The sequence below is a fragment of the Anopheles moucheti genome, chromosome 3, assembly GCF_943734755.1.
Source record: "Anopheles moucheti chromosome 3, idAnoMoucSN_F20_07, whole genome shotgun sequence".
Lineage (NCBI taxonomy): Eukaryota > Metazoa > Arthropoda > Insecta > Diptera > Culicidae > Anopheles > Anopheles moucheti.
The window spans coordinates 85,224,263-85,244,327 of NC_069141.1; the positions used below are offsets into that span (position 1 = coordinate 85,224,263).

General features: G+C 45.1%; 2 protein-coding genes and 1 non-coding gene across 3 annotated transcripts; 1 reads left to right on the forward strand and 2 right to left on the reverse strand.

The window, feature by feature from the left end:
* The first annotated feature begins 860 nt into the window (after positions 1-860).
* Positions 861-9,643, forward strand: LOC128300850 (alpha-tubulin N-acetyltransferase). The gene is made up of 7 exons (XM_053037069.1): positions 861-1,079; positions 2,877-3,026; positions 3,105-3,349; positions 3,866-3,980; positions 4,254-4,410; positions 6,683-6,726; positions 7,861-9,643. The coding sequence occupies exons 1-7, from the start codon at positions 973-975 to the stop codon at positions 8,609-8,611; spliced, it is 1,569 nt and encodes a 522-aa protein (XP_052893029.1). The 5' UTR covers positions 861-972; the 3' UTR covers positions 8,612-9,643.
* Positions 9,644-9,775: 132 nt separating this feature from the next.
* On the reverse strand, positions 9,776-19,635 carry LOC128300849 (protein daughter of sevenless). Its single transcript, XM_053037068.1, has 8 exons — positions 18,721-19,635; positions 13,771-14,077; positions 12,455-13,703; positions 12,297-12,366; positions 11,971-12,228; positions 11,671-11,901; positions 11,481-11,591; positions 9,776-11,404 (listed from the first exon to the last, which is right to left on the reverse strand). The coding sequence occupies exons 1-8, from the start codon at positions 18,796-18,798 to the stop codon at positions 11,003-11,005; spliced, it is 2,706 nt and encodes a 901-aa protein (XP_052893028.1). The 5' UTR covers positions 18,799-19,635; the 3' UTR covers positions 9,776-11,002.
* Trnay-gua (transfer RNA tyrosine (anticodon GUA)) lies at positions 14,779-14,871 on the reverse strand. The gene is made up of 2 exons: positions 14,835-14,871; positions 14,779-14,814 (listed from the first exon to the last, which is right to left on the reverse strand). It is a non-coding gene; the product is annotated as a tRNA-Tyr (tRNA).
* Positions 19,636-20,065: the final 430 nt, after the last annotated feature.

Consider the following 20,065-nt stretch of genomic DNA (forward strand, 5'->3'; position numbering starts at 1 on the left):
ACATTTCCACCGCGAAGATCCACCCGCAAAGAAAAGGCTGCACATTCTAGAGAGCATTAAAAGGCTCGCGGTAGTCCCTTCGTCGTATCGGGGTATCGCTTGAATCGAGCCCTTACATATTCATGAATGTCACCACTGGACCGTATTTTGTTGCGCTGAGTGTATGTGTGCGGGTGTAGGAAATTTCGGGTCAATGGACGGCACGATTGCGGTGGTCCCTGTAGTGGACAAACCACACCACCATTCGTGTGGTGAATTTTCTTTCCTACTGCTCGCATGAAAAACCATCGAACCGACAGCAAAATACAGCAATTCGTCTCATACGTCTCCCGTTTTCCGTTGGTTTGTTGCGTATTGGTCGTAAAGGCGTTCGATAAAAAAACCCCCAGCCAGCCACTGCCACTGGTTGGTTGGGGGCTCTTTCCATAGGGGTAGTAGTTAGTTAGGGTGATGGAGAAAGTGGAAGGAAAAACTCATTTTTCTAAGCTTTAATAACTTTAACGATTTTTTCCCATTTTCTTTCCTGTTTCCACCTGTGGGGAGACCAGCATAGAATAGAAAGCTGTTTTCATTTCCTAATATGCTTTTCTGTTTCGTTTTTCATTTCAGCTCCAGTTTGTCGCGAAGTGAGAAAAGGATTCCATTTGATACGAAAGCTTTTACGACGGTTTGCAGGCGGAAGTGAACGTGCAGCTAAACCCGAGTGCAATCGTTTGTGATATTATTAGTTACTTATTTATTACTACCAAACCTTCCCTCCGTGTTGCAATATTCCAGTGAAGTTATAGCCGACGATCTTTGGCTAATACAGTGCTGGTGTGTGATAAAACAAACTGCGGGGTAGAATATTGCTTTCCACTGGAAAAGTGCTTTTTAAATCGAACGATCGTGCAATTTAAGTGCTTAATTTTATCCGTTTTTGAGTGACATCTCACTGTACACAAGCGGACCGCGACAAGCCATTCCGCCATCATGGAGTTTCGCTTCAACATGCATCCCCTGTTCCGGTCGCGGATTGTACGGATAAATAATTCGCTGTTACCAACCGGCTTCACCGCACAGTCCCGCCGTGTTGCACTGTAAGTATTTGTTTATCAAGGTTCCATTGCCAATGCTAGGCTTTCGTTAATTTATTTTTTTCTTTTTTAAGGGATGTTATTTGCACGATAGCAAATTTTGCAGACAAAGAGCTTTCCTTTTTTTTAAAGCGCCGAAAATCGCAACCATAATTATGTCAGCTGTGGGAGGAAATTTGAGAGGACCATTTGGATGTTTTATTCGCGTATTTCATTCTGCTGTTTGATCTCATGAATTACCTTCCACTGTCAATAGTTAGCGGCTATTGTTTCCTTTTTGTGCGGTGACACACATAGTGCAAATGGACAAATTATAAGCCATTAGCGAAATACGTTTCTTTCCGTACCCCTTTTTTCCGAAAATGGCTGAGATTTATTGCTCGATTGTTGCGATCACCATTTGTGAATGGGGTTTAGGTGATTATATTTCCTGTCACAATGAAACTGGACTAATAATTGCTGGGCAAATTTACTGTTTTGTCAGAGTCACAAAGCGCTTTTCTCTTTTTGTTTGCGAATTGTGAATTTCGTTTCTGGTTTCGTGTCGAAATCCGAAATCGATAATAAAATGCTTACGACAAAAGTTAATTCCTGCAATTTTGTAGGCATTTCGGCAAACCTTATTGAGTTTGCCTTTAAATTTAAGCTTAATTTGTAGTTTTACTCCGAGCGCTAACAGCACCTCTCTAAGAATCCTCTTTGACTCACGAATTCCTGAAGAATCTCTAAACCTTAAAGATACGAGACTCTTCGCTGAAAAATCATATCAATGAGTCAATAGTATAAACCCATCTATTGTTGCTGTTCGGGTCTTCCTGTGGTCTTGAGTATTAATTGTGTGGAAAACGATCCCAATTTGTGAGACCTTGACTGTGTATTTAACGATAGTTATTGCTATAATCATGAGCTAATTTAATAAGTATTTGAGGCTTCAATACATCCATTATTAAACTATTGCTTCAAAGATGTGTAAAGTAAAAATCGAACACAATGTGTAACTGGCACAAACATTAAAGCTCATATAATCACAGTAATTTAACATTTGTTGCTGTTATGAACATAATTCATTATACAAATATTACCCACGAATGTTCCACTTATTTCCATATTTATTGCCATAATTACTGCACATTCAGCATTATTTTCTCCATAAAAATAAAACAATCGTTTGAGTTTTCAAACGACTCTCCGAGTGGCCGTATCTCATGCCGCCTTTATTGGTACGGCCCATTATGCTCCACGTACAGTTTAAACACGTGTTTGTGACCATTTTTACCGACTTCCAAAATTAGCGGCTCCATTAATCAAATCGCCCCACTCAGTTTGGCGTGTACCATCGCGTCAACACCTTCTGGTTCCTGGTACGCACAACGTCCCGGCGCGTTCGGAAATGACCACCGCACTGCTTCTCATGCTGATGAGCATTAGCATGCGACGGCTGTTTCCGACTCCAGGCACCATGCAAGTCCATCACGTATTAGATCGCGATCGCTTTTTCTGTTGTTTCGATTGAAAATGTAGCCCCTACGTACCACCGCCCAGACGAACGATGGTTTGCAATGTGGCGAATGATTTATGACCACCGGAAGCACCACCAGCACGGGAAGGTGTTTGTTTTTCGTCGAACATCGGCTCGCCTGCTGCCGGCGAAAGGCGATCAAAATTCGATTATTACTTTTTTCCGGGGCGGATAGTGTGTGATTATGAAATGGAGGCAAATGCTGTAGTACTTCTTTTCGATTGATATTTATCGACTAAGTGTTTCAATGCTTTCTCTTTTATTCCTTTCTTTCTTTCTAGTGATGCTACGGCACAGATATCGGAGATCATTAACAGTGTCGGTTCAATGTCGGCCCAGGCACAGGGACTATCCGTGCCGGTCACGACCGCTCAGAAGCTGCGCAACTCGGACCATCACATCTACCTGATGTTTGAGTCAAACGACCAAAAGTAAGTTTCGGTTTCAATTCCAACTGCTTCCTTTCTTTACTCAGTCGTCCTTTTTATCATTCCATTTTTTTTTTGCAGTGGTCTCGTCGTGGGCATACTGAAGGTCGGCCGCAAATCACTGTACGTGTTCGATCCGACCGGTGAGACGGTGAACGTGACGGCACCCTGTGTGCTGGACTTTTACGTGCACGAATCGCGCCAACGCGGCGGTCTCGGCCGTGAACTGTTCGAGCATATGTTACGCGAGGAAAACATACAGCCGGATGAGCTGGCCATCGATCGGCCGTCGGAGAAGCTGCTCGGTTTCCTGCAGAAGCATTACGGTAAGAGGCCCGGATCGCGATAAACCAACCAGCTTATCGAGCGTGGCGGCGTGACGTCCAATGTTTGCTCGCACGCTTCCGATTTATTATAGCTCCGATTGGATTGGGTCGAAAGAGTGGGGTGGATCCTGAACGATGGAGCATTTAAATCACGCGACTTCGCTGCACTGCGCTACCGATGGCACGCGAAAAGAGCACCGCGTAATGGAATAAATACATGGCTGCGGTAGTAGATTGTGGCCGATGTGGAGGATGACAAATTGAGCTAGGAGAATGGAATTTCTTTCATGAAGATAGATAGCTACTAGTTTAGAGAGAAATTAATTAATTAGCGTTGTCATGAACTAAAGACAGTTTATTTATTTATTTAGTTTTTATTGACTGATTTGAAGTCTTTTTCAGTCAAATTATTTTTCATGGTAACTTGGTACATTCAATAGTCAAATTTCCTTCATCAAAAGTCTTTACTTTAATTTGTTCTAACTTGATCTCTTTCTCTCTCTATCACACACACAGGGCTGTCGAAGAAAATTCCACAGATGAATAACTTTGTCGTGTACGAAGGCTTCTTTGCGAGCAAGTCCCATAACTCTTCCGATATCGATGGACGTCGCATGCACATCACCGCTAGGTACGTATAATTCCAAATAAGGAAAATAATGAAGCGGTTGAATTAATCAGAACGCGATAAAAAAATGGGTGCGGTAGCGGAAGCTAGCTAACATCCGGACAAATCCTGCGTTACTAATCCTCCACTACAATATCATCTCTCTTTCTTCACACGCCACACCTGTTCAAACGCTTAACCCCATAACGAACCCTTACGATCCTATCGATACAATAACACATACGTTCCTCAACTCGCACTCAACCATTGCAACGGGATATGCACATGGTGACGCAGTCCTAACACGAACCTGTTCGGGCCAACCTTTACAACGACGGAGGAGAGACGTCGATCCACCTCGCAGACCCGAACCAACGTGGCACCGATGCCGATCATTGCCCAGCCCCCCGTCGGCCGATATGCGGCCAAACGGCCAACCTGCAGCATGGCACAGGTAAATAATCCCGCGAACATCCGTACATCCGAAGCGAGAGTTCCAGTGAAGTTGTGTCGCGTGCGTAAGTGTAAAGATATGCATTTTAACCCTGCATTCGCTTGGGCTAATTATTTTTCCACCACCAGTGTGTGAGTGACATTAATCGCTAACAGAAAAATGCAGGAAGTGAGATATGATCAGCCACCAAAAAAGAAAAATCGCCCTTAAAAACTGTTTGCTTTAGATTGCGTGCTCGAAATGAATGGGAATGTTTGCTAGTTTCAAAATTTAGCTCCCTTAGGAAACCGGGAAAATTCTTGTTTTGCCCGACAAAGGGAAAATTCTTGTTTCGCCCGACAAAGGGAAAATTCTTCCCCCTCTCACGTCACTGTTTTAATGGCCATTACTGTCGTTACTGTCATAGTTTTCGGGTGAAATTGTTGCATGTTCGGAGGTTAACCGTTTGCAATCACGCTAAGCACGGGTACAAATTCAAGAATGTTTCCAGAACAATTTCTTTATGGCACCGTCGTGAAGGAGCGATAAAGAACAATTTAAATAAATAGTTTATGAATGCTTTCCAAGACCTTTGGTATTGGTTTAAAATGGTTCGTGGGTTAAATTGACTCTGTTGGAATTTATGTTATGTTTTTGCTATAATATTACCATTCAATGAGGCGTTTTTAGACTGATAGTACCAAGCATATAGTAAAAATGGATGATTTTCCTATTGTCATATTAATACAATAGTGTATGATCTGGTGGTTCTATGCGAGAGATGTTTGATATCTTCATTGCAGGATGGCGAAAGCAACACTTACAAATTATCTGTGTAATTGCAACCTTGCAATATGTTCTAAACCCAACCAGCAAAAACACATACACACATACACAATCGATTACTTACTTGGCCATCCGGTAGGATGTCCGCCTCGTTTCGTTTCAATTAGACGCCCACACAACCGCTGCCAGAGTGTAGCTTGCATCCAATTACCTTCCTACACCTTGTGCTGATGCATGGTGAATAGTTTCCTTTGCAATAAATCACCATTCCGTCCAGTGCTTCCCGGTTGCAAGAAGTCGCTCAGCCCCGAAGGACGTTTGCTTTAAAGTCCGTTAGAAGAAGAAAGAAAAACGGCCAACAGCGCAAACTTAGGTGTGAACCGTAGCGTAAGGTTGCGATAGGATCAAATCGGATGCATGCAAAGCAAGCAAACACACCTTCCATGTTGGGTGGTTAAATTAGAGGATGTAAAATAGCAGTAATTTTCAGCATTCTGGTTGGAAACCCTAATGAACTCGTACGTTATATGGTACGGCTTCCACAGATTGCCTGATTGATTGCGCAGTTCTTCGAAAACGAAAATCCCTTCATAAGGATGATCGGTTGTTGCACGCGAAACGAGATTGGTTGAATACGTATGAACTTTCTTTGATTTGTGATGTCCTTGCCACGTTGCATTCGCTTGGCGTCTTTCCCAGCATTAAAAGCAACTTCCAATTTAGCTGCTATGTAGTATCGCTTATCATGCAATCTAACCGTTGGTCACTTTATGATGGACATTTTCAGGCAGTTGACCTCCTTTTTTCGGGTTGGTTTAAAATTTGAATATGGATACGTGACCACATTGCACGTGAAGCTACTGCACTTAATGATGCAGAAGAACCTAGTTTTTGGCCAATGGCTTTGCACGCAACGGTCAAAGTTTAAATAAAGCAGCACAACCGCTGCACCGTGTTCTGTTGTTGGAAGACACACAGAAAATAGAAACAGAACATGTCACAAATATGGAACAACCGTTTCACTTTCACAAGAAGCACCGCTTAATCAGGTCACGCGAATGAATGGAATGATTTATCCTGCTGTGCTACCTGCACTCGTTTTCAGTGTCAATTTTCATTGTCATGTTACAACCCACCGCCTAGCGTCGAACATCGTTGTGAATTAATAATGTAACAAGCAGATGCTTTTAACAGCTTTATTAGCATATTTTATAGTGGCCGTACTAGAGCTACCGTTTATGTGCTAGCTTATTGTGATAGTGTTGTTGAACAAAGACATCCAATGTTACTAACCAACATTCAATGAAGCATTTTCTTCTTAACGCTGTAACTTATGCAATTCGCATGACACATTTGCCTTGACAAACAAGGAAGAAGTAATAAAACATCATGCGCCTCCATATTTTGCAACAGTAACATAATTTCTTTACAGAAAATTACAGCAGATTTACAGTAATGCTTTATAAGTTGGTATTAATTTCGTATTTTCACAACATTTTTCTTCCAGATAATTCACAATAGCCCAACAGCAGTGTCAACGGAACCGAACAGGTAAAACTCGTCCCGAGAAAAAGGTTGAATCTTCCACGAGAGGGCAAACAAGACACAGCCTTTCACAGCACGGAAAACTGATCGTTTGAGTCTTAGAAATGGAGTCCAAATCACCGCTTCTATCATTCTGTCGCTTTGTGTCTTTCATTTCCAACACGTCCCGTTTATTGTTTGCTCGTTCGTTCGATTTATGTATTTCTGTTTGTTTTAATTTATTTGTGTTTCATTTCTTTTTGTTTCGTTACAGCAATTTTACCTAAAGCCGGAACGATAATGATTGGCTAGTTGTAAATTATGTCTCCCCTTGATTGGGTTTGGCTGATATGTTCGTGTATTTAAAATTCGTCTACCGTCTAGAAGACGCACTGCGATACCTGGTACTCTCTACTTACTCTCTTTATGTATTAAGCACCTGTATAGGCTATTAAATCGTGCGATAATCGAGCTACCGATCAGGATAATTCAATTTTCGTTTAATTAATACCCCCTTAAGAAGAAGATATAAACGAACACCTTTTAATATTAAGCAAATTTCCTTGTTCTGCAACTGTTTGCGTTCATCCGAGCGAGCTTTTGTGAAGAGATCATTGTTAATTAACTTATTCGCTCAGTGCAATTCTCCGGAGCTCCGGTAAAGTTGTTTGTTTTCCGTGTACACCGACGTTACACTGCTTGTGATTAATTATTTCTGTTATCCTGGCAACTGCATAAACCCAATAAGACAACGAAACAATAAAATCGCACATCGTTCGCGCTTGTTGTTAAGCTCCAGTGTGTGTTGTTGTTTAATTTTTCTTATGTGTTTGCCGATGTTTTGTTCGTGTACATTTGTTTCATCATATTCGGTTGGTTTTTTTCTTCCTTTAAGGTTGTGTTCAATAAAATCGGCATTAAACATATGTTTCGCATCGACTGCAGACCCAGACAGACCGCCATCGTTGTTGTAATTTGTTGCCCAAACATTGTTTGACGCGCATTCCACACATCTTGCCTTCTCGTAGACGTAGTGCAACACGCGTAGTGTGTAGTAGTAGCATCGGTTTGGAGTAGCACGGGTGAAAATGGTTCGCTTTTTCTTCCTCTTTCCCGCTCCTCTGCTTTTGGCCACCACGTGGGGATTGTTTCTGTTTGCAGCACCGCTACTAACACGAATGCAGCCGCTAATGGGCACGCTAATGGTAGCAACGGTCACGAGGATGACGATCATCAGCACCGGTACGAGACGGATTCGATCGATGGTGAGATGGAGGGTGGTGGTGAGATGGACCAGCGTTTGGCCGACGAGATGCAACGCATCGAACTGCACCACCCGGTCGGAACCGGCCGCGGTACCGGTGGTGGTGAGGATGGTGATGAACCACGCACGCACGCACTGGAAGTTAAGTTTGCCGATCAGCAGCCGGAAACGTTACCGTACGAGGACATTCCCGAGCCCGGCCCAGACCCGGATCCGTACGACTTTCATCCGCACCATCTCGAGCTGCACGATGACACGGACGGTGGCGGTTCCCACCGTGAGCATTCCTTATCGCCTCAATCTGTCAGCCAGCAGGCCACACCGGAACATCCGTCGGGCGGCGGCGACTACGGGATGATGGGCGGCATCGGCAGTGGGCGGAAGCCGGCCCGCTACACCAAGCAGCATACGGGCTTGAAGAACATCTCGTTCGGTGTCGGTGCGGCCGTCATGCCGAGCGGCAAGATGGAGTTCGATCAGGAGGAAAACGAAGGCTTTGGGTCGGTGAAGATCAACCGACCGATCGGGAAATCGGGAACGCGTGGCAGTCTGCACGATGATAACGAATCGGTTTACTCGAATGGCAGCCAGCAGGGTGGTGCTGGTGGTCACTTTGATTTAAAGTTCTACCACAACAAGCTGTGGTAAGAAGGACAGAGACGAGGGAAGTCAATCTTCCTCTGTGGCGCAGTTACCAAAGAGAATATGCAGAAGAGTGTGGCACCAGATAGGTTTGAATTTGAAGCAGAATGTAGGGAAAGCCTAAAACGATGGAAAAGAAGTATTTAGAGCTGCTGATGCACGATGGAAGCTTGTTACAACAGACCATGTACGTTAATGCTGAAACCATTGTCCGCTTCTCGATTGATTGTTTTACTGTAGGGCTTCCCGCTTTTGCAGCGCGTGTTGACATGGCGTAACATTTGTTGAGTTTGTTGTTTGTTGACTTTTGTTTGTCGGTTTGCGACTCCTGTAAGCAAGTTTGGTTTCCATCCATACTACTCGTTAGCGTTCAGTATCGTTAGATCGCGTGCGTGTGCATTTTTTTAGTGGGTTTGTTTCTTCTCATCATTGCGTTCAACCACTTGTTGCCCATTTTGCTTTCGTTGCAGCAATGTGCAGCAGGACTTTCTGAAGGATTACATTATACATTGATCGGTCAGCGTCCCTCCCGGGATGCTAATAAGTACGAGAAACCCAGAACAGCGCTGTTAGTTCGTAAGAGAATTAAAATGAAAAAAAAACAGAAGAGAACGATGAATCACTCGTGCTTGGAGTGTAGAGGAACAAAACGTTACCTGCCGATTATCCGATTTCAAACGCACACCACTAATCGGAACTACAACATGATCACAATTTGCGGGACAGTTCGCGTTCGTACAACAAATCTTAAATATACAATACAAACATAAAACAGTCTTAGTGTAATATGCGTCTCCAAAACTTACAACAAAGGATGAAATGCATTAGTATTCGCGTGAGTGGTAGATCGTCTCATCCAAAATCCCCTTTATGCGTGGTTGTGGCTGAAGCCATCCCGAGTAGATCAGCCGCGATAGTTGTTAGACTGCTCAGATTCATGTAGAAAATAATAAGCCACAGAATAGATGAAAACACTATCGCGCATTCCACAGCCCCTGCCGCTTGATTCCCCCTTATACATTTCTCTCTATTCTATATCTATGAATGGACGTTTTGAAAAAATAAACCAAAAAGGAAAGAAATGTTTAGAGCAAGTGCGTTGGATAAGCGTTTAATGTGAAATAAAGATGACAACTTTCAGGTTTCAGGTGACTCAAGTAGACATCTCGATTTCTTTTGCTGCTTTGCTGTGAGCTCATAGCATTGTTTTATTTACGTGAAACATTTTAAACGTAAACAGTTTAGAAGTTCTACCTAAATCGTGTACGCTTACAAGCTTAGTTAATAATAGTAGAGAAAACGGAATACATCAGTAGTATGTAAAAGTGGGAAACATTTTAAAACGTAAACACCACTCGGGAGTATAAGGAAATATAAAGATAGACAAATGTGAAGACACAAGATTGGAAGAATATCGCCAAAAAGCGATACAAAAAGTTAAAACGTTAAAAGATGTATAAAAAAATGCGAAAGAAACAGTCTGGTGTGTGCCTTATCGTTTTAGAAGTAGCTTAATGGGAATTGTTTTTTTCCTGTTCCATTATTGATAGGAAACAACGTATCTAAGCTAAACGCTGCTATGTAGTTTTGTTGTTTGCTACTGCTATTAATCATCCAATGTTTCTTTGTTGTTTTGTGCGTTCCGATTAGCGTTTACGATCGTAATTATGCTAGCATTTTGTCCTATTCCTACATTTTGCGCAACATTTTATCTAATTGCTTTCCTTTTGCTTGTAGTTAAATCAATTTTCCCATAACAATAAAAGCATTCCTGCATTTCATATAAGAAATAATCTATTCGATCGTCTAAATGCCTGTCTTGCTCTCTCTTTCTCGTATCCTGTTGGTAAATACTTTCGTTTTCTATCTATTTCAATTGCTCGCCTCCATCATGTAATAAAATCCAGTTCCATGTTTCCCACCGTTCACGTTTGCTTTGTAATCACAGGCGACATGTGTGAATATTCGATTCACATTCATTCTTTTCCGTTGCTAAAAGCATCTTAAGAGATTTCCCCCTTTTTTCGTTCTTTGTTCTCAAGATAAATGCCAGTTTATAGTTGTATAACGCTACAAGCTTAAGAAGTAGGAAGAAGTTAAGGCAGAGCTTGCATTAATTGCACTTGGCTATGATTCGTTCGCATTCGGTTTATGTTCTTCCTGTTGCTTCTTCTCTACAGTTAGTTGGATCTTATCTTTCTCGCTTTCTCTCTGCAGAAAGGTAATAGCAAAAGCAGTTCACAATGCGAATAAGTGTGAACGTAAACGATAGACACTTAATGAATTTCGGAAGACGATTGAATGTGGATATGAATAAGCGCATTCACTCGCGCACTCCGTCACGAACACACTACATTCTGGGGAAAGCGCATTTCTGGTAGCGCGACTCGTCCACATTTAGGACGTTTGATCCTTGAGACGTGACTGAGCGCGCGTTAGTTCTGAATCCGCGCGTACCCGATTAAAGGCATCGGTTTTAACGAAATCAACCGTCGTGTACGGTGTGCGGCTAGTTTGAACGGTTGGTTTTGCGGTGCCCGTATCACCATCCCGATGATGATGATGATGCCGTGACGATCCTGCACCGCTATCATGCGATAAGGAACTGGCAGTCACCACGGGATGATTGTGGTGATGGTTGGTACTATTTCCACCCGCACCAGCATAACCACCGATACTGCTTGGACCAGAGTAGATGGTGTTTTGGTTCGTTTTTTGCGGACTGTTCGAATGGTCTAGATCAAGATACTGCAGGCGATCCTCATTTTTACCGGCCGCTCGCGGTGATATGACGGATAGCTACGAGAGAATAAAGAGAAACCAAGGACACACATTAATAACACTACTACCACCAAACACGATTTTCAAAACGTACCAAAGAAATGTTTGCATCCTGGGTGTTACCATACGTGCTTTCGGTCGTTTGATTCGATGCAAGATTCAACGAAACTGGTCCACCCTTTCGGCGCATCGAATTAGTACCGATCTGCGAGGAGGAGAGAATAAAAAAAGGGGAAATTAGTACATACAATCTCTCTCCAAACAAATCCACTTTTTTTGTTTACCTTTGGAGTAGCCGGTTTACGTGTACGATCGACCGTTGGAGGACTTTTGGCCGATTGTTGTCCACCACTACCGGAGGCATTGTTGGGCACGGAAGCCGGTGTGGCGGAACCATTCCCACCGAGAGAAATCTGTTGCTTAACACCCTGCGTTACAGACTCGACCGATTTGGTAATATCGAACGAAGAGCGTGGTTTTAGGCGACGATTTATGGCCGGCGCTGATGAATCAGCCTGCAAAATAAGCATATGGAATACATTACATTACCATATCCGCTTATGGTACACTTCCATCGTACATACCTGTTCGCTGAAATCAAACCGAAACACATTGCCTTCCACCTTTGTTGGGGCTGCGTTCGTGTAGCAATGGGGCCGTGGACGTCCGAGCGTGCCGCACTGACTGCCGGTACCGAAATCACTGATCAGGTTCGGTGTGCTGGAAGCGACCAGATCACACTGACTCAGCGGAGAGAGCAAATCCCCATCGGGCAGATGCATACTGCTGCCGGTATACGGATGCTGATGAGATCGTGGAATATCGTAGAATTGTTCGATATGCTGAAAAGACCAATAATACATAAGAAAATCGGTGCTGGTGTGTATGCTTTCAAAATAGTATTAATTACCGCACTAGCTTCTCTCGGTCCGATGGCAGGGGAAACATTTTCCGTGTCGGAAGATATAAGATCCTTGGTTCTGTAACCGAAAACAAAGAAAAGGGCCCACCAGCGTGTGTGAGTGAACATCTTCTTCACAACAATATCTTCATTCGAACAAAACTCACTTTTCGATGCCCTCCAAGTTCATGCTCGTTCGCTTGGGTGGTCTCGGTGGTGCACCGGCCGCAGTAGCCACCAAGCCGCTTCCATTGCCGGAAGCGGTTGCAGCCTGCGATTGCTCCGTGTTGGGCACTTTGGAAAAGCGCTGCACATACGTCCAACCGACGGCATCGTTCTCGATCGAGCTATCCGACGGACGGGTGTTTCGATCGATCGTTCCACCTTTTCCACTAGAACCTCCACCGCCACGGCCACCTCCCTCTTTTCCGCTCCGCGTTCCATCGCTCGGCGATCCCGCTGCCGTCCATTCGTCATCCGTAAACACACTTTCCGAATCGGACGGACTAGATTTACCGCTGCCACTAATCGGTAGTCCAACTCCTTTCATCGTCACCGCCAGTGACGATGGTCCACCATTACCGGTCGCTGCCAGCGGTCCTCCGCCGACGTTGTTTCTCTTTGGCGAGTACGGCTGCTCATTGTTGACGAGATTGAAGCCAATGTTGGTGTGACTGCGCGGTGTCTCGTAGAACCGCGGATCCAGCGAATTCAGCGGTGTAACCGGACTGCCCGAATAACACTCACTGATCGGTATGTACGGACCGGACGAGGTGCTCAGCGCCGGGGACGGTTGTTCCGGCCCACTATCGAACGCACTCGTCGACGGGGATCGATCGGATAGCTTAAGATTCTCCGGGATTTTCTTTCCACCGCGTTGCTGCTGTTGATGCTGCTCAATATTAAGCGATTGTGTGCGCATATGGTGTACCATCGGGCTACCAGTGCCAATGCCATTCGTAGCCGGAGAAGAGGACGATTCACCGCTTTTCGAGCTCGGTTTACCACGCAGCGACTGCGAGCGTTCGATAATGACGTCCAAATTGGAGTATGCTTCTGCCGCGTTTGATGCGGGTAGACCCAACTTCGCCTCGCAGATGATCGTCTCCCGGTTGGTGTAATCCATCGAACGGAAACCCATCATTTCCTCGTTCTGGTACGTGCCGTATGGGTTGTACGCTGCTGGGGTGCGCTTTTGCTGCGACTGTGCAGGCTGTGGTTGCGACTGCTGGTCTGCTGTTGCTTCACCCGCCACCGAATGATTCAGCATGGTGGTTTCTGTTTCGTTCGACACGTCCGTTTCCGTTGCTGTTATTGCGACACCGTTACTGGTGGATCTTGCTGGTGGTCTCGTCTCGACTACCGTGTCCGCCATGTTAACCGCATCCGTCATATTGATTGCACCGATATTGTAATCTAAAAACAGTAAACGAAACGATTAAAGACACTGAAAGGCGTTTTCATTCCGTGACGTTACACTTACATGGCCGATCGTCGACGGTTTGTGTTTCCTGCAGGCTGCACACCTGGCAGATACAGTTCACCCATCCGCGCATGTCTTCCTCGGTGTCCGCGGCCAGATAGTAGGTACGGGTCGGTGTCTTCACGTCGAACATGTGTGCGTACTTTTCCTTCTGCCGATCGAGCCGCAGCCCAGCGTCCACTTGTTCGCACTGGTCGAGATCGATGATGCCTTTCAGCTTACGGCATTTGCGGTCGGTGTAGTACTCGAGAAAGAACTGACCGGGCAGCTCACCCTGCTTGAGCGTGAACCAACGCCTTCGCCATCGCTGCCATAATGAAACAGAACACGAGGAAACACAGCATAAGAAAGAGATGACTAGAATCGGCTAGTACGCATTCGATTGGCATATATGTAGGACGGGTCGCAGCACGAGCGATGGCATTTATGGTTGGTGCGGGACTGGACAAAAAACAATATAGTCAAAGTATTGGAAAGGGCAACAGACAGAGAAGAGCAGAGCAGCATCGAGCATGAATTAATACACGATCGTATATCCGGGCGCGTACGGGGAGTGGGAATTGTTTTCTTCACCGCGAAAGGATGACATAATTTCTGCGACTTTGTTCGGTTCAACGGAATCGAGTGTTGCGCGCGCTTGTTTTGGAAATAGTGAGAACCCAACACGCTGCCTACATCGACCCGAATCGATAAACAAACTCACTTTGTTGCCGGAGACAGATGTGAGTCGAATGCGAAATGAATCATTCGGAGACGGAGACCGTGGCCGCGTACGGGCTAAACAAACAATACACACACCAGGCGCGATAGTTTCAATTTCCGGTGGTGGTGGTGACTGATTTGCTTAGTGATCGGCTAGCGAGAATAAAATTCCCGTCACTATTCACACACCTTTGATCATAGAAAGCTATGCTGTTGACGAAAGCATCAAATCCATAGCAACCGTCATAGATGGCTCACAAAGGTAACAAAAAAAGAACACACGCTATAAAAAATATTCTCTCACTCTCCTTCGAACCGGATTTGAACCAGTGACCTATGGATTACTATATTTTTCATACTTTCTACAGTCCACCGCTCTACCAACTGAGCTATCGAAGGCACACAATCACCGCCGCTCGAAACGCGAACTGATTCACCACACACAGCAATGGCGCTTTATCTCCCCCTTCCACCGTTTCTGCTACATCAGCATAAACCTACCCCATACGCAACATTGAAACACATGCGTACACACGTGTGTGAGTGTGCTGTAGTTCCCTCACCTCGCAACACTGACCGGAGCGCGCGCGTTGTAATGAACGCGCGCCGACGACGAACCGTTTACCCTGAATGAACCGCGAAAACTGTCTTTCATTAGCGCGACAAGCGAAAATTCGAAAAAGTGAATGGACACCCAAACGCCCTAACCGAGAGCTATTTCCCTCTCCGCGGTCTGTCTGTCCCTTCCGAAGCGCTCCACTGCAAACCATCGCCAAGGGAGGGACTGGGCAAGAACCGTTTAGTTTAGACAAAATCGGAGCTATTTTTAGTACGTAAGATCGGACAATTTCCGTGAGCATGAAGTTCGCGGGAGGTCAGTTCTCCATTGCAGGAGGAAATCGATCTACGGAGAACGTATATTCTCCGTTACAAAGGGACGACGCATTGCCCGGGTGCTGGTTGGGTAAACATCCCCGAAGAACGCGGGGTCGATCTCCATCGTACACTGCAAGCTGCTGAGAGGGATGGAGAAGATGAAACGCGTCGAGATCTTCCTCAGCACAGCAACGATCATCATCGCAGCACATTCCAACTGCAATTGAGTGAATCAAACTGTGCAGACGATTGGAAATGCGAGATAACGGCCCATACTCATCAGATGCCACAGACAGCAGAGCAGTCCTCCCTGCCTCGAATTGGTTAAATAAAGTCCACTGAAGCGTCTCGCTGAAAGGAACTAATTAAGCTGATCCGCTACAAAATTGGGTGTCTTGGCCACGCATACACAACACACGGCTGGTCGATTGGTTGGACACTTCTCGCTGTTCCAAAGGGTTGATGTGTCCCATTCCAGAATGAACAGATCCCACCATGCTTCATCATTATAAGCGAGCTGGGAAAATGGACAACGATGACTTGAGTTTTGGATGACACATAATACATGTCAACGATGATTTCGTGTAGCAACAAAGGGAGACTAATGCAGGGCTCTACTCTATTCGATCGTAGAACTCAAAAGAAACGCTAATTATCATAGGGTTTCCGCAGCTTCAGAATTAAATGCCACGTATAAAGGCGATAGTGACAGCTTCTTTGTGAGATCGACGCACATAAAATGTTCTTCCCATATGAAGATCATACTTAAAGCACTTAAAGCAACTAAACCTTTAGCAAGCTGCGGATAAGTGCTGAGTGCGAAATTTTGTTTAAATTTAATGTCATTTGAATTCAACCCAGTTTTCATTGTACCCGGTATCATAAATCATAATTATACAATATTGATCGTGTTGCCAACAGCAGTATAAAGTGTGCTCCAATTTTCCCATCGCAAGCTGTTGTAAGCTCTATTTTAATGTTTAAAAAAATAAATAAATGCACAAACACTGCCGAACAGTGCGCAAAAGTGATGTGATGCAAGATCAAAGGTCACGGAAACTTGGGTACGATTTACTATTTAGCAGCCTGTAGCGCGGTAAATAGCTCCGGCGCTCAATAGAATGTTTAATGCGAACAAACGCTGAGGGCCGTTTGTTTATACAAGATCGTGTTTTTTTTATTCGGGTTCGGGTTCCCACCTACCACTGCTTGCCGCCGGGGAGTTCATCTTCCATCGGAGGTCACAAATTGCGTTGAACGTCTGACCTGCATTGCGCATCCAACCTTTGTGGCCAGCGTCTGGCGGCCGTTCGGTATTATGCGCTTCATTTTTCACTGGAAATGGGTATGTTATCAGGCGAAAGGGTGGTGGAAACGGTGAGGAAGTGGGGAGACCTTCAGGCCTGAGTTTCGAGGGCGGTTGGGAAGAGCATGCAATTGTTGGCAATCGTCGCGATAGCATCATCAACGGTGGAGAGAGCAAATGGGAAACCTCATCTCATCAATGAACCGAATAGACCGGCGACAGCGATGATGCTGATACGGATTATGGCATATAAAAGGCGAACTGCTCATCATGGCGTTGTCGTTTATTGGCGACGTTCTGTGTGGTGCATTTGAGATGCTGATGAGTCGTCACTTGTCGTCGTGCTAAAACGTGTCCCCGACCGACCGTAGAAACCGTAGGAACAAAAGCAAACAGATTTGCTCCACTTGTGCAAAGGGGAGTTGTGTGTAAGCCGATAAATTGGAAGTGATTCAGCTTCAAACGGCTTGCTAGTGAAATGGCTAATACCATTGGGAAACGAACCCCCGTGTACTTTGCATCGGGATCTATTCTTCGTGTCGTATATTGTTACATCTGATCCGGCATCCAGAGGGTTCTATTTCAATGGAGTTTCTGGTTCCGGTTAGCCTATTCGTTCAAACTTTCAAGGTCCATCGAATGGGGTTAACTTTAGCGGGTGCCTATTCGTATCGATGTCCCATTCCCTTGCACATGCATGGAATTTATCACATCTGATGATAATAATTTTGAGACAAAGCAAAAAAACACACTAACGTCTCGTGTGAGAAAAAAAGAGCACATGTTGAGAGACCTTATTCCAAGCCCTAGACTTTCTTTCCCGTTTCGTACGCACGCAAACGCACAACTTCTACCTGGGTGGGCTCCATCGACCACCAGAACCGAACGCCAGTGCGGAAGAGTATCGAATCGGATCACCGCCAAGGGAGAGGATCATCGCCGAACGCGGCCCAAGACTCAAGATCATAGGGCAACGATACCGGCACAAGAAGCAACGGGAGAACAACATCACACAACAACGTGATCGTTTCTCGTATTTCGACACAATCTTCAATGCCCGGTGTGTTTCCTCATCGTCTTTTTTATTCTCTCTATCGCTTAAACGCACGGATATTATGATGGGTATCTAATTAGACGGGATAGAATGAAGGTTTGAAGATGATGGGAAAATGAAGATGATCGCCCACAACAGAAAGCGAAGAGGGACAACATTTTTCGTACTAATATGCGGGTCTGGTTTCCCCGTCGTTTGTCGTGCTGAATTCCAGTAGTAATCTATTATTTTAAGTTGATCCTACTATTGGCCAAAGTTCCAAGATATTCTCCAGTGTGTGGGCATGTAATTAAACTCCCAATCCTGCTGTAAGTGGGAACATTCTATCCTTTAATCAATACATAGAATTCCAAAGCTGCTAAACACTGTGACAAAGACTTCATTCAATATACTAATTATTTGAAGTTATAAATATTTTGCAAAGGTATCTTCAATAATGGACGTCCCATTAACATGTCCGGTGTGGATCCTCTTTCCTGTCGAATACACGCTGGGGATTATGGAAGTAATTAAAGTCACAACTATCCCTCCAATTCATTCAGACACCATCATTGTTTGTAGGCCATGAAATGTGGGGCCCATATTGTTCCATTCGGTTCTACTTCAATTTTAACACAAAATTAATGTTCTAGCTCCGCAACACGCGAAGATCATTTCCCATACACATAATCGCGGGCGCCCGATCATTTGTTCTCCATCACGTTTGCCACGCTTTTACGCGTTGTTAAAATTAGCAGCGCCTACTCTAGAAGGCGAAAAATACGGCGCTGTGGTGTGGTGGTAACCACCTTTTCCCCGATCATGATGAGTCTTACACCACGCAGACACGGCGCACCGTGTGCGGTCAAGGTCGGCAGCCAGTTGCCATATTCCGGAGGCGTGCGAATCCTCGCGAATCGACCAAATAAAAAAAAAACCCGTAAAACCAGAAGATGACCGAAGGGAGTATGGGTTTGGGCAGGTGTGTGGAAACGGAGGGAAAGGGAATAATAAATATATGCTGGTGACTCACCGCACGCCAGATACGTTTCGTCGGTGGCGATTTGATGAGCCAGCCTTCATGGTAGACCTCTTTATTCGTCGAAGCCATCTGCTGTTGGGCCACTGCGCTGCGAGGATAATAATTCACAATTGTGTTTTGCTGCTGTGCCGCCGATACTCTGCTTTGGGGCACACGGTTCTTCTCGGTGCTCGGGTATACTTCTTATACGTCAGCTCAACAGAGAGATGTCCGGGTGTCAATTCTATTGCTTGCTGGTTGCATTTGGTCTACGAAACTTGATTCGTTTCTTTGTCGACGTGTTATTGCTTAGCTGTTTTTTTTACAATCTTCTCTTCCGTTAGGCCTTGTCGGTGATTGGGAAAGGGCGATCGAATTGGATTGTCCCAAATTTGCACCTTCGATAGAAAGTGGTCTCCTCCGTTATGGGGGTACTGCGTTAATAGGTTGGGAATAGGTTTCGTACTAATCGGCCACCATCAACGATCGATCGGATTGCTGCGACCATTATTGTAATTATATTGCCCGTCCCGTTCCCTGTCGATGTTGATTTTTACTCTCGTGTAGGCACTTGTGTGAGTGTTTTTGTGGTTGGATTCAGCAGGGAGTTGCCCTTCTAGTGCGGGGTGCTACCGTCCACGCCCAACATCGTCACCGCAAGACGAGGCAGGTCGATTTGTTTGCGATGATCTTGTTCTGCCGATTAATCTCCTCTTTCCAACTGGCTTCACAAGTAATGCGTCCCTTCTAGTGCTCACACAAAGTACACCGATGGGTTGTCGATTCCAGCGCTGCTGCCACTGCTTCGCAGCTGATGTTGTTGATTCATACGCTAAATATGCATACACAGACAAAACTTCCTCGCAATAAACCCGTCGGTCCCGGTGCGGGTGAATCGCGTTCGCTTACAATGAATTCTTTTATCAATCGCTCTTTACGCCCCAGCGACACAATGCACGTCACAAAGGCACAAACAGAATGCTGCGTGATTTTCTTTTTATGATTTTTTTTATACCTCGCGTTTCTTCGCTGTCTATGCTGCGATCGATGCAATAAATCCCTCCGGGGGTTTGGCGATGGAAACGGATGGAAACACTTGCTTGCTTCGCTTGATAAGCGGTGACGGCCACAGGCGGGCGAGCCGGGCAGAAGTGTAGAAGCTGGCCTGAGGAGTGTCGAACCGAAATGTGAAACACACTCGATAACGTGATAAATGTGGAATTATCTTACACGCAGAACAGCACAACACACTTGATAGCGAACACTTTTTCGGGACGGGAAAGGAATAAATTTCAACCAAAAACACACGAACGGATATGATCACTTTAGATGAAGGCGCTTGTTACACCGCTCGATT

Bases quoted from the DNA above. Each gene is read 5' to 3' on its own strand.
- LOC128300850 (XM_053037069.1), top strand. From the start codon at position 973: ATGGAGTTTCGCTTCAACATGCATCCCCTGTTCCGGTCGCGGATTGTA. The intron at 3,027-3,104 runs GTAAGTTTCGGT...TTTTTTTTGCAG, and splicing joins TTTGAGTCAAACGACCAAAA to TGGTCTCGTCGTGGGCATAC. The intron at 3,981-4,253 runs GTACGTATAATT...ATGGTGACGCAG, and splicing joins CGCATGCACATCACCGCTAG to TCCTAACACGAACCTGTTCG.
- LOC128300849 (XM_053037068.1), bottom strand. From the start codon at position 18,798: ATGGCTTCGACGAATAAAGAGGTCTACCATGAAGGCTGGCTCATCAAA. The intron at 13,704-13,770 runs GTAAGTGTAACG...TACTGTTTTTAG, and splicing joins AACCGTCGACGATCGGCCAT to ATTACAATATCGGTGCAATC. The intron at 11,592-11,670 runs GTAAACAAAAAA...TCCTCCTCGCAG, and splicing joins GTAAACCGGCTACTCCAAAG to ATCGGTACTAATTCGATGCG.